The sequence below is a fragment of the Cervus elaphus genome, chromosome 5 (assembly GCF_910594005.1).
Source record: "Cervus elaphus chromosome 5, mCerEla1.1, whole genome shotgun sequence".
Classification (NCBI taxonomy): Eukaryota; Metazoa; Chordata; class Mammalia; order Artiodactyla; family Cervidae; genus Cervus; species Cervus elaphus.
The window spans coordinates 12,516,795-12,529,108 of record NC_057819.1 but is presented as its reverse complement, the minus strand read 5'-3'; the positions used below and the strand labels follow the sequence as shown (position 1 = coordinate 12,529,108).

The window sequence follows — 12,314 nt, the reverse complement described above, 5'->3', positions numbered from 1 at the left end:
GGGCAGGGTGTGTGTGTGTGTGTGCTGTGGGCCAGTGGGTGGGGCATGCTTGTGAATCAACTCCCCACCTCCTGAACTCTGCCTGCAGAGGAAGTGACCGCGCCGCCTACTGTCCAGGTGTGCATCCAGCACATTATTACACTTGACATTTCCAACCTGCCAGGAGTTGGGGGGGCGGGGGAGACTTCATTTGCCACACTGTTCCCTCCACTTCCGCCCAGTTCCCAGGAAGTGACTGTGGAATTTGTTTCCAAATATAGACTCTGGTGGCCCAGGCTGCCTGTACATGGCCCCTCTGGCCTCCTGGCTGAACGGCCGAGTTGTGACTGCCTTCCAGGCGGCCGAGGCGTACAGACCTCCGCTTGGAGCCGTTGGTAAAAATAATAATCATAAAAGTGGCCCATAAAAAAAGGAGGGTAGCTGAACACTGGGTTATGAGCCCAGGACACCAGTTGCCCCACGATGATGTTTGGGTGGTGGCGGCCCTGCAGGCTACACACACACACACACAGGGCATTCCACAAGGACACACGGACTCACAACAGCCTGCGCCACACACACTCAGGACCCCAAAGCTGGATACTCGAGAGTGTTTTCACATAAGGAGGTGCACAAAAATATGTATGTGTGTGTGTGTTCTCAGTGCTCCCTACAGGAAGGCCACACAACGACACACACACACACACACACAACAGCAGAGAGACACACATAGTCCCTCCTCGAGTAACACACTGCCATTTAGAGAGATTTAAAGATACTGTCCTCTTCAGCCACATGCAAGGAGACAGACAGCCCACCTCTCCAGGTGGGGAGTGGCAACTCCAGCTTTGTTACAAGATGGAAACTGGGGAGGAGGTTGGGGGATGAGCTAGGATCAGCCCTTGCCTGTGCACAGATTCAGGTGTTGTGGGATCAGGCACCCACTCCTGGGTCCTGGGCATCCCTCAGATGCACCAGGAGCTGGTAACTCTCCTCCTTGGGGCAGCTGTTGTTGGAGAAGAACTGGCATGGCAGAGGTCTGGGAGAAAACGCAAACAACCCAGCTGGTGTCTGGTCCACCACGGTCCTGGAAGTTGGGGGTGCATGAGAGTTGTCGGGGATCCTGGAGACAGGGCAACCCAACAGAATGAGCATTTTCCATGGAGGTGGGAGGCATCGGCCATGGTGGCCGGCCATGGCAGCTGGCAGGTCCAGAGAGGAATCTGGAAACTGAAGACCACTTGCGCCTGCCTTGGGGTAGTCGTGGGGCTTGGATCTCATTGGATTTCAGAGTTGCCCCATTTCTAGAGAAGTCCTTCCCTTCCTAACTGGGATTCGTGGCAGCCAGTGCTGCGCCTGGAGCCAGCTTGGGAGAGGTATGCTTTTGGGCAAACAGGCAGCAGGAAGAAGGGTCTAGAAGTGGGAAGGTGAGGCAGGCACGACTGGGGTGGCTGTAGGATCAATGCCAGGCGCAGGCTCCTCTGGATCCCAGGTCCGGGGCCCCTAAGACGTCCGGGGCTTCCCTGAGACCTACCAGTGGCACACCGTCTCCATCCTGAGAGAGTGTGGAGTGTCCGGGGCACCCCAGGCTGGCTCCACCTTCAGTCAGCTGAGCCTGTACTTCCAAGCACCACCTCGCTCTTCCCTGGAGAAGCGGCTGAGGTCCCTTCTAGGGCTGTACCTAAACATGGGAAGCCTAGGGATGAGCAGGTAGCTGGGTGAATTTCCAGCACAGGCTGTGTGACTCTCCCTACCCTCTCGGAGCTTCATTATGTGTTTCCAAAAATGGAGCCAGGCACGTCTCCTCTCCCCGTCCATCCCACCCACCCTATTTCTCTCCCTCCAGGGGACAGAGTGTCCTGGCTTGAAACTGTGTGGAATATGGGCCAGGGAACAGGAGGCTGAGGTTTGGAGAGGAGGAGGCAATGGATTCCCATCCTCCTCCCCCCGCTCTCCCCATCCTGCGAAATGCTCGGGGGACCTGGGGCTGTGTGCCCAAAAGTCCTCTTCTGAGTCCCTCTGCCTCCTCCCTGAGAGTGGGGGAGAGGAGAGAGACACAAAAAGAGATCTTCTCCCACAAGTCAGGGAGCAACTGCCTGACTCTTCTTTTAGATGCTTACAAAGTGCTCTTTGCACCCTGCCTCCCACCATCCTGTTCCCTCCCTTTCCCTGACTTGTCTCGTAACAGAGGAGCTCCTGGCTTCTGGAGTCTGAGTGCCTGGGTTCAGGTCCCCACAGGAGTGCCACTGGCCAGGAGCCACCGTCTCATGGAGCTATTTAGAAGGAGCTGAGCTAGTGAGACCACGTTACAAGAGCCCCTGGCCTGCCATGAACGTTAGCTCTGATGGCACCTCCAGTACTAACGACTTGAATGGCTATTTGAGCCTCTCTCCTGGTGACTGTGTGGACGTGAGCAGGGCTCTTCTGAAAATATGAATGGAAAATGCTGGGGAGGAAAGAAGATGGGGTTTCGGGTGTGCTAAGGAACCATTGCAGGCTGTATTCCAGACTCAGATGGGGGAAAAGTGGGTAGGGGCCCTGCAAGGCCAGCCAAGAGCTTCTGGGGGACAATCGTCGCCCCCCTGGAAATGGAGAGAAGTTTTGGCTTTCCTGAACAGCTAGATGAATGAGGTCCACAGCAGAGAGTGAAACAAGGGAAGGCCAGACGGACCCAGAGCAGGAACTGATCTCCTCTAGAGGCCAACCCTTTTCTGGCTCCCTCCATCCCGCCAAACCCCACTGCCCAAGATGGTCAGCACCTCAGTTCTTTCTGAGAGCTTGCTGCCTCGGAAAGGAGAACAGAAAAGCCACCCTGTTATTGTCCATTCGCAGCCCCACCAACAAGGAGGGGCATTTCCCTTGCCAGCAGTTTTGAGAAAGCACTGACTGCAACCTCCAAATATTATTTAATGCTCTTTATAGTACATCCACAATCGAATATTTTTCTCCTTTAAAAAGGAGTATAGTTTATTTTTTTTTTCTCAAGATCTTGCAAACATTAATGCTGCCCCACGTCTCTCCTCCTTCTTAGGAGACCTTATTCCAGGCAGGAGAAAGGGTTCCCTGGAAAGGAAGTGGGGACCCTCCGGTGCTGATGGGGGTGACCAGTGAATGTTAAGAGACCCCAGATTCCTCAAAGCCCAGCCCCTCCATGTTCTGGATGCGGGCTTGGATGAATGCATCCAACTCGCTGTGTGGGCGTGCATCTCGCGGAAAGTCATTGCTCTCAGTTCAAAAATGGGGAGCTTTTGCCGGAGACCCTCGAACCGACCCGGCAGAGATTCTACGAAATCCTAGATTTTCTCCCCCATTTAAAAAAAGAGAGGACTTTTTCAATCCCTGCCGTGTTGAATCCACAGAAGAGCCTCCGGAAAGCCCAGAGCAAAGGGCGGAAGCGCCTTGCAGGCCTCAGAGCGCGCGGCCAAAGTGCCCGGCGATTGTCCTCCGGGCGCCCGGTGGTCGAGAGTGTTGGAGGGGGGGACTCCGGGGTTGCCATGGCGACCAGGAAACCCAGGACCCTTGCGGAAACAATTGCCGGGAACTTTTCCACTAAGAACCTGTCAGTCGCACCCCACGGCCAGCCTCTGTCGGTTTCACCCCAGTGTTTTCCGGATGTGACTGTGGGTGTGATGGAGGAGTGAGATGTTCGGGGTCCCTACTTCCGGACCCTTCTGTCGGGGCTGCCCCCAGAAGCCAGAAACCCAGCACCAGGAGGCCAGAGGAGACCCGCGGCGGCACTCGCGGCCCTAGCTGAAAGGGAAGAAAAATTAGAGGTCTCGACCAAGCAATCCTTTCGGTGACGGATCCTTCCAGTTTGGGGTTTGGCCGCCCTCGTCATCCGCACCCCCCACCCGCCTCCCTTCACCTCCTCAAGGTCATTACTACGGTTTTCACTCGCAGCTCCAGGCGGGGTGGCCTCCTTCATTCTCCACCCCCTTCTACCCCAGCACAGCTCCTTTTCCGGAAGTTTCTCCCCGAAAGAGAAGAGGCGGCTTAGCTCCGCAAATGAACTTGGCTATTCCTGCTGCATAAAACAGCCTTTAAAGTTTCTCTTAAAACAGGTAGGCCCAAGGCTTGATAAGAATTTATTGATCCCCCATAGCACTGGCCTGACTCACTTTGGCCATAGGGTGATGATGACCTGAATCACTGGGTTGACTGGGAGACAGCAAGCTGGGCTTTCTTTAACGAGTTAATTATTCTCACAACCGGCCATCTCTCTTTTTTTCTGCTACGTGTTCTGCCTCTCTGCTGGTAGACAGAGAGAAACCATGTCCCTTCCCCCTTAAATAAAATGCTTTATGAAACATAGGATCGAATTCTTTCTGGTGGGGACGCTGGGCTCCAGGAGGCCAGGGCTGGCTGGAAAGAGGCCCCTCGGGCTGCCAGCACTGGAGGACTCCAGAGTTTTGTCTCTGGTTTTGAATTTGGCCCTTTGAGCAAGCTTAACACGTGTGGATTTAATTTCCCTTTCTTTCTTGCTTTTTTTTCTGCCCCCTCCCTCCTTGTGAGGAAACAAGAAAAATAGTCTGCCGTGTCGACAGCGCGACACCGTTCCTTTTGCCAAAGAAAATTTGTCTTTCCAGAGCCCCGGAGAGCAGCGAGCTCCCAAGTTTCCATTGCACCCTCCAGATGAGGGAGGGGGGTATCCAGACAGCCCCCCTACCCCACTGCCTGCATCCCAGACCTGGAGGTATTACCCTAAATCTCTATCTTTACAGAGCCAGAGCCCTGGAATGTAGTCTGTCCCCCCCCACCACTTCATCTGGGGACTGTGGGGACATTCTGACTACAGACCTGGTGGCTAAATGCAGAGGCCTTTCTGCACGTTTTGGGCTGCATATACAGTTGAAGTTTTCAGGCTCAGAGCAGCCTACGGGATAGGGCTGGGGAGTGGGGGTTGTTCCAAGCTTTCTCAGCTCAAGACCTCACCTTTCTCTTCCACTGTGGACTTGCCAAATCAGAAGGGGGCAGATCTGGGGCTCCTTTGCATCCGAAGTGTAATGCTGCCTTCTCCAATCTTCTGGAGCTTGAGAATCTCCAGCACTGATAGCTCTGCTGAGTCTCTAGAACAATGTTCCCACAGCCATTTCTTATTTCATTAACCTGTTGGCGGGTGGTGGTCGTCGTGGGGAGGAGTCTCATCCCCCAAATTTGAGGGAGTGGGGACGGACACTTCCAAAGCACAAGAAACAACATCAACATGCCTAATTGGTAAAGTAAGTAGCAGTGCTAATTCTTGGTGGAAATATTGGAGAATACTGGATATTCTGAAATAATAATAACCGCCAGTATTCGTGAATTCTTCTGGTCAAAAGGCAGGAAACTGAGAACCGAAGAAGACATTGGGAAGGATGATACTAAAGTCCTGGAAAAAAACATAATAAAGCCAGATTTAAGTAGGCAGCAGGCAAACTGACCCCCTGAGAAAGGAGAGATTTTCCCACCCTCAGTCTGACCTTTTTTTTTTTTTGCAAAACGAGTTGGTCAAAGTTAACTTTTGCCATCATTTCCACTGTTGTTACAATTCTTACTAATTTTCCCAGCCCTATCCGCACTTCTACCTACTTTCTGCCTTCCATAGAGATCTGAGTCAGGCGGGGACGCGTCGGGGGAGAAACGGAAACGGAGTGAATTCTTAAGCGAGTTCTCTTCGGGGAGGAAAGAAATACGATGGTTTGGGGATGCGGCTTTCTTAAAAGTAGAAGGCAAGAGTGAAGGAAAAAGATTCACAGAGGACGCCCTGGTTTTATTGTTTTCGGTTTTTAAACTGGGAAGCTCTGTTCTCCTAGGCATGGTAATATTAAAATCTGGGCAGGAATTTTGCAAAATGAGGAAAACACATTTCGGGAGAAAACCGAGCTGGGGGTGGTTCGGGAAAAGCCTCAGTCCTCCGGAAGAAGGGAGGACGGTTGTATCTCCAAGTCTCTCTTTCCCGTTAACTGTCCAGTCATTGGGGAAAGAATGGAGCTTCTCAACTCTAGTTGAGGTCTCTGGTGTATTCTATCCGTGGTGCGGCCTCCGGACTCTCTGGGACAGCGGGTTCGGAAGGTGAGCCTGCGGAATCTTTTGTGAGTCGGCCTGGGTGATTGCGGGGCCCGCGCTGGGGATGCGAGAGAAAGGAACTAAACGGAAAAGAGCTCGCTCCGCTCGGAGTTTCGCTTTCTCCTTTGGGGCCCAGGCCTCCGTTTCCGGCTCACCTCGGCCCAGAGGTCAAATGGGAACCCGTCTCCAGGTTTTGGGCGAAGGATTTCGGGTTGCGCTCTTGGGCATCCGCGGGCGCAAAGGTTGCACCCAAAGGGCCTTCCATTGGGTAAAAGATAATTATTAATGATTTGGGAAATGAAAGCGATGCTCGGGAAAGTTTTTGCGGCCTGACGGAGAGAAGGCACGCGGGTTCTGTTTGCTGGAAGCAGCAGAGTCTGCGGCGCGCCCGCGTCCGGCGCTGGAAACCACTGCTCGGTTTCCCCGCGGGCCTGACCTTAGCTCCTGAGACTGCTCGGTCGACTGCCTTCCTGCACATTTTGCTGCCGCTCCAGCCCCAGATGGACGGGGCCTGGAGCCAGGCCATGCTTCGGAAAGCCCTGGGGGCTGGGCGCGCGCGGAAACCCAGGCTCGAACCCCGAAGCTGGGGGGAGAGTCCACATTCCGAAGTTCGGGCTCCCTTGGAGTCCCTCGGCGGGGAACTTACCCTTTCCGGAAGGTCGGACGCTCGATCGCTCCAAGTCTGGTAGGCCTACCTCTCCTCTCGGCGCCGCCGGGGCCGTCTATGGGGTACGTTTCGCCCCTGAACCCAGTGCATTTCCAGCTGCGCGCAAAGACTTATGCGCATCCGCCATGGGGCTGCTTAGAAGCTCTGTCCACTGATGAGACCAATAATAATAATGATCGTTATTACCAAACAAAATAGAGCGCCTAGTCCTTCTACAGGATCCGGCACTGCAATTTTTCTCTGCAGAAATCACCCTTCTCCACCCCCGTCCTCCACCACCCAATCGCACCCCGCCCCCGCCGGGCCACGCTGGGACTAGCTGCATCCCCAGACCCAGCTACAGAAGGATTTGCAGAATGCGGCTTTTTCTCAGGCAGAAACACTGGGGACGACTCTTCGTCCTAACGTCTCTGTCTCTTTTCCTCTCTGCGATAACCCAGTAATTGCTTCTATGCACGTCTGCAAAACGGCACTGAGTTATCGCGTCCCAGACTTAACCAGCTATAGAGGCGCCTCAATACGCCAATGCTGAGAGCTCCTCCTGGGAAAATTAGAGAGAGAGAAAAAAAAGATTCTCTCAACCTCCTTCAGGAGACCTCGATTCCTGCCCCCCCCCGTCCCCCCCCCAACTCGATTTCTTTCTAATCCTTGGGCTGAGTTGGGATTCTCAACTCCCTTCGCCCAAAGCTCCCCTCCTCCCTCCCTAAGAAAATCGATCTTGGCTCTGTTTGGGGATGATGTCCGCCACCCCCATTTCCCCAGAGAGCGTTGGATTTGTTTATTTCTTTATTTTTCCCCTGGCCCAGGCGTCTGGGACTTGTGGTTGCGCAGACCCCTGGCGGGAGTCTTAGGGGAAGTCGGGGATTCGAGAAATCAACATCCCGCCGCTACCCCCCAATTGAGCGTGACAGCGCGCGGGCCGGTTGCGTGACTCGTGACGTCTCCACGTCCTATAGGTGCAGCGGCTGGTGAGATAGTCCGTATCGCCTGGTCGCCTCTTTATTTTATTGGGGTATGCCTGGTAATAAACAGTAATATTTAATTTGTCGAGGACCACAAACCAACTTCGAGCTGGGAGGTACCTTACTACCCTTGACAGACACTGGAAGAAGGCTTGGCCTAGAAGGGGTCTCTCTTGGGGGGGTCCTTTCCAAACTCTCCACCTGAACACACCCTTTCCAAAGAGGCGTCACTCCCCGCTTTTGCGCTGGAAAGAAGAGGCAGGATTTTTGAAGGTGAGTGTTGCTCTGGGGGTGAGGGACATAGGATTGCCTTAGCACTGGCCTGCCTACCTTCCCCTGGGCTTACTGCGCCAACTTGGCCCCGCTGAATGCCTCCTCTCCCAGCCTCCCGATTTTTCGCTATCCAGATAAGAATGCACTCATTTTGCCTTCCAGTGTCACCTGGCACAAATGGATTCTCCCTTGAGTTTTCAAATCCCAATTTCGCTCAGTGACCCGCAGGATCTGCACTTCACAAACTAAGTGAATCTGGCCAGGCAATTACTCCGGAGAGTACAGATTCTCCCTCTCGGGAGGGGCGTGCAGATTATTTATGGGAATTTCTTTTATCCGCAAATCTCTAAGAATTTAAAGGGATTGGAGAGCTCTTTCTGGATTTCCCCTTCGTTTCTGCCAGAGATGCTTAGATGCCGGCTCCTCCTAAAACCATGTTTGTTTTCCATCTTTGACCAAGGGTCGCCCCCTGAGAGAGCCCAAAGTCCTCTGAGCTGACATTTTGGAAGGGTGAGGGTGTTTTCACAAATAAATAAACTGTCTCAGGGAAAGGTTGTTTGAAAGCAAACCTGGAAGGTGGAGTGAGAACTCGAGCAACTGCTGGGGTTGGTTTGCTCGCTGGTTGTCCCGATTTTAGGGTTGGACAGTCCTCCACTCTGGAATTCTGCAGTGATGCGTCGGGCCTGCCCTGGGATTGTAGTTCCCAGGGGCCACAGAAGATCACACTTCTGTGGTCTTCTGAGGTGGCCTCCGATCTCCAGGGTGGTTCTCCTCCCTCAATCCTTCTCCCCAGACCTTGGCCTGCAGGCCTGAATCTCTAGACGGAGCCTGAGTAAAGCTCAGGGTGATGGAGATACGGAGGAGAAATAAAAACGGGAACCCTGACATTTGTTCCAAGCACTAATTCTTGATTTTCCAAGCTGGGTCTGCTCAGGCTAAGACCTACTGACTGTGTTTACGCTTCTATTGACCTCTTCAACTCGACCCTCCAAATAATACATTTCAGACAAGGGGAGGGCAGAGAGAGGAGCCGAGTGGAGATGAAAACTCCAGCCAGCCCCCAGTGACTGTTTGATTATTTTAATAAAACTGGGCACTTGCCTGTGTACACCTCCAGCCAGGGAGGTCTGGTGGCTCTGGGAGTGGCCGGGGGGGGGGCGCGGGGGGAGCCCAGGGTGATTTCTGGGCATCTTTGATCTCGGCCCCCATCCCAACGCACCTTCACCCTGCCTTCAACCCGGAGTCGCTGAGAGTCGGGATGATGAGTGGGGAGGGGGGAGATGTCAGGGCGGCTAGCGACGGCAGGCTGGGCCAGGCGAGGTCAGGCAGCTCTCCTGTCTTGAGGTCAGCGGCAGAGAGAGAACGTGGGCCAGGCTGCAGAGGAGGCTCTCGGCGGGTGTGTGCACGCCTGGTGCGTTCAGACTCCCGTTCTCCGCACCGCCCGCGACACCGAGATTATTTCCCCGGGCAGGCGGCGAGCGGGTTTGCGATGATTTGTGCAGCCACCGAGCCGCGCTCAGAGAAGCCGAGATGGATGGAGGTTGGGAAGGGGGTGGAGAGGAGGGGGTGCTCTCGAGGTCTGGGTTTGAGACTCGTGTTGTGATTTGAGTGTTCGGGAAATCTAATGGAAAAGGTGGTTGGGGGAGGGAGTGGGATGGGAGAGGGAGGGGGGAGGAAGAGAGGGAGGGAGGGAGAGAGACAGAGGCAGGCGGCGTGCAGTGGAAGCTAGTTGGATAGGCAATTTCAGTACTCTGTAAGCATCGAGGCAGCCCAACGTCACTGAGCTCCGCTGAGTCGGCTTGTATTTCTGAGAGGGAGAGAGAGGGAGAGGGGGAGAGAGAGAGAGACTCTTACCTCGGATTCCGGAACTTTAACCCTGAAAGCCGAGCTCAGCAAGGACTTCAGACATTCCCAGGCTCCCTCTTGTCTCCCAGCTTTCCCTCCCTGCGGGTGCAAGGGAGAACCGGGCACGGAGGTTACACTATTGGGGGTGCTCCGGGAGGCTGCTGTTCTGGCGTTCTTGAGAGCCCTGCTGGCGCCTGACAACTTGGAAGCCTGTAGGGAGAGCGAGCGCACGGCGCAGGAGGTGTGTGTTGGATTGTGGGCAGTCGCTGCCGCGAGGCTCCCGCGGTGGGTGCTCCCTTTGTAGGCAGCGGTTGCCGCCGGTCCGGGGAAGCAGTCTCCCCCATAGACCCCGGAGCCACCATGCCCGCGCCCCCGCCTCGCCGCCGGCTTCCCTGCTAGGAGTCAGAAGGAATGCGGTGAATGCACCGGCTTCACCGAGAGAGGTAACCGTTCCGCCGATGGCCCGGGAGGCCGGGGAGGGAGCCCGCCGGCCGAGGAGGCTCGGGGAGGCGCGCAAGGCGGCTCTCGAGCCTGGCCCGGGGATTCTGCAGGGCCTGGCTCGCAGCGATTTTCCGCGGCCCGGAGCTGCCCGGCGCGTGGAGCCGAGGAGGGAGCCAGGGCTGGGGGAGAGGCGTGGAGGCTTGCAGGACGCGCGGCCTGCTTCTGTCAAACCGCATCTCGTTCGGGACCGCCAGCCCCCCAGCTCTCCGGGACCTCGGCCAGGGCTTGGGGTGGGATTGTCCTCGCGGCTGGCGGTTGCAGGGGCGCGCACGTGGGGACGCCAGCACTGCTTTCTTTTGTTGTGAGCCGGCTTCGGGGCTCCCATCACTGCCTCCCCCGAACCCCAAGGGCGTGGTGAAGGAGGAGGCTTGGGAATCGTGCTTAGAAGCCGATCTCCTCCGCACCATTTCTGGGTCTCCGGCCACGGCAAATCGGGGGAGTGGGATCCAGCCTTCCGCTAGAGCGGCTGCTAAAATTGGGGGAGGCATTTCTTGAGCCTCCTTCCCAGCGTTCCCGGATTTTGAGGGAGGAAATCCCTACTGGGGAACGTAGAAGAGATTGGAAGACGATCAGAGCATGGGGCAGGCTCCTCCGGGCTTGAACCGTTCTGCAGCTGTTATTTTGCGTGTTCCGACCTCACATGCCCGTAAAACCTGGGCCAGCCGGCGCCTCGCGTCGGATCTCAGTGGCGGGTTCAACGCCGGAAGCTCAGGACTTATTCGGGAACCGCTTTGGCGTCGCCAGCCCCAAGCTTAGGCCTGCAGTTCCAGCGAACCAGGCCCGGCTGAAGCTCGGAGAAGCTCCCCTCAGCCAGGCTGCTCGACAAAACGCCCGGCTGGGGCTGGAGAGCCGAGAAAAACGAGGGGAACGCGCTCCGGAGGCCGGCGGCCCAGCGCTGGCTTCGGGCACCCGGCCTCGCGCCTCCTTCGAACTGCAGCGCGACCGCTTTCTCGACCTTTCTGTTTGACTCTTTTATTTTTCACGTTGCTTACGAATGGGGGAAAAGGGAGGACTCTTAATGTTAAAGGACTTCTAAGCTTAAGGCCCGGAACTGATAAAAGATGAACGTGAATGTTCCGGACCTGGCCTCTTCATCTGCGGATCTTTCCCCTCCTGTGTTTTTGATTTTTTTGCAAGAGGCGGGTTATTTCAGGCATCTTGGCCACTGCAGGGAATATTCCTGTTGCCAGTTTTCATCAATAGGGCTCTGCTGGCCTCCTGTAATTTGACGAAGAGAAAAAATTCTCAGAAGGGCAGTAGGTTTGTGTTTTGTTTTGTTTTGGGTTCGTACCCAATGGCTTCCAAAAATACCCAGGCCTTATCTTTATTGGCTCTTCCAGAAGTCCAGACAAATTTGACGGGCAGCTCGCTTATCGTGGGGGAGCCTGCGCAGCGGAGATGCGGGCCTCGCCTCCTCCCGCTGTGACGCGGGGGCTTTCGCAAGAGGTTGTGCGTGGTCATAAAGTAATAGTAATGCTAAGAATAACAGGACCTTCTGCAGCCTCCTTCAGCGGGGGAAGGAGGTGCTGGGAGCTGGAAACCTCGAGTAGCAGCCGAGTAACTGGCCCCTCCTGTCACCAGAATTGTGCTTCCAACCTTCTCTGTTTGTCTCTCTGCGCCCCCCTCTCATCTGCCTGTCGCTGGCCTTCCCGTCCTCAGAGCAGGACCCCGAGAGGTCGCAGGGCCCCGGGATCACCATGGCCGACGCAGACGAGGGCTTTGGCCTGGCTCACACACCCCTGGAACCAGACGCCAAGGATCTTCCCTGTGACTCCAAACCCGAGAGTGCGCTGGGGGCCCCCAGCAAGTCCCCGTCGTCCCCGCAGGCGGCTTTCACCCAGCAGGTAAGAAGGGCCTCGGGGCCCTTTGCAGAAGCCAAAGCCCCTCTATTCAGGGGTTGAGGCGGAGGAGGAAGTGGGGGGGTGTGTGCCCATAATTACCCTTTTTCTTTTTATCCCCATTCAATTCCACCCTTCTCTGCCATGCCTCCCCAAATGCCAGTGTATTTCTACCCGCTGTATTGTGACGATTATCTTTATGGC

At 55.5% G+C, this 12,314-nt stretch overlaps 1 protein-coding gene and 1 long non-coding RNA gene across 8 annotated transcripts in view; one reads left to right on the top strand and one right to left on the bottom strand.

Moving 5' to 3' along the window:
• Positions 1–2,917: 2,917 nt before the first annotated feature.
• On the bottom strand, positions 2,918–7,264 carry LOC122693839. 2 transcript variants are annotated; one of them, XR_006341026.1, is made up of 4 exons: positions 6,981–7,264; positions 6,671–6,842; positions 4,912–5,347; positions 2,918–3,729 (listed from the first exon to the last, which is right to left on the bottom strand). It is a non-coding gene; the product is annotated as an uncharacterized LOC122693839 (long non-coding RNA). The 2 variants fall into 2 exon arrangements; XR_006341025.1 differs by lacking the exon at positions 6,981–7,264 and having other exon boundaries at positions 6,671–6,970.
• A 394-nt stretch (positions 7,265–7,658) lies between these two features.
• TBX5 (T-box transcription factor 5) overlaps positions 7,659–12,314 on the top strand; it is a 53,039-nt gene continuing 48,383 nt past the window's right edge. The window contains exons 1-2 of one of the 6 annotated variants that reach the window (XM_043901732.1): positions 7,659–7,926; positions 11,937–12,116. In XM_043901732.1, the coding sequence (XP_043757667.1) occupies positions 11,970–12,116 (147 nt within the window). In that variant the 5' untranslated portion in view covers positions 7,659–7,926; positions 11,937–11,969. Of the gene's footprint in view, positions 7,927–9,164; positions 9,467–9,593; positions 10,215–11,422; positions 11,533–11,931; positions 12,117–12,314 lie in introns of those variants that run through there. The other 5 variants (XM_043901729.1, XM_043901727.1, XM_043901730.1 and 2 more) reach the window with 5 other exon arrangements.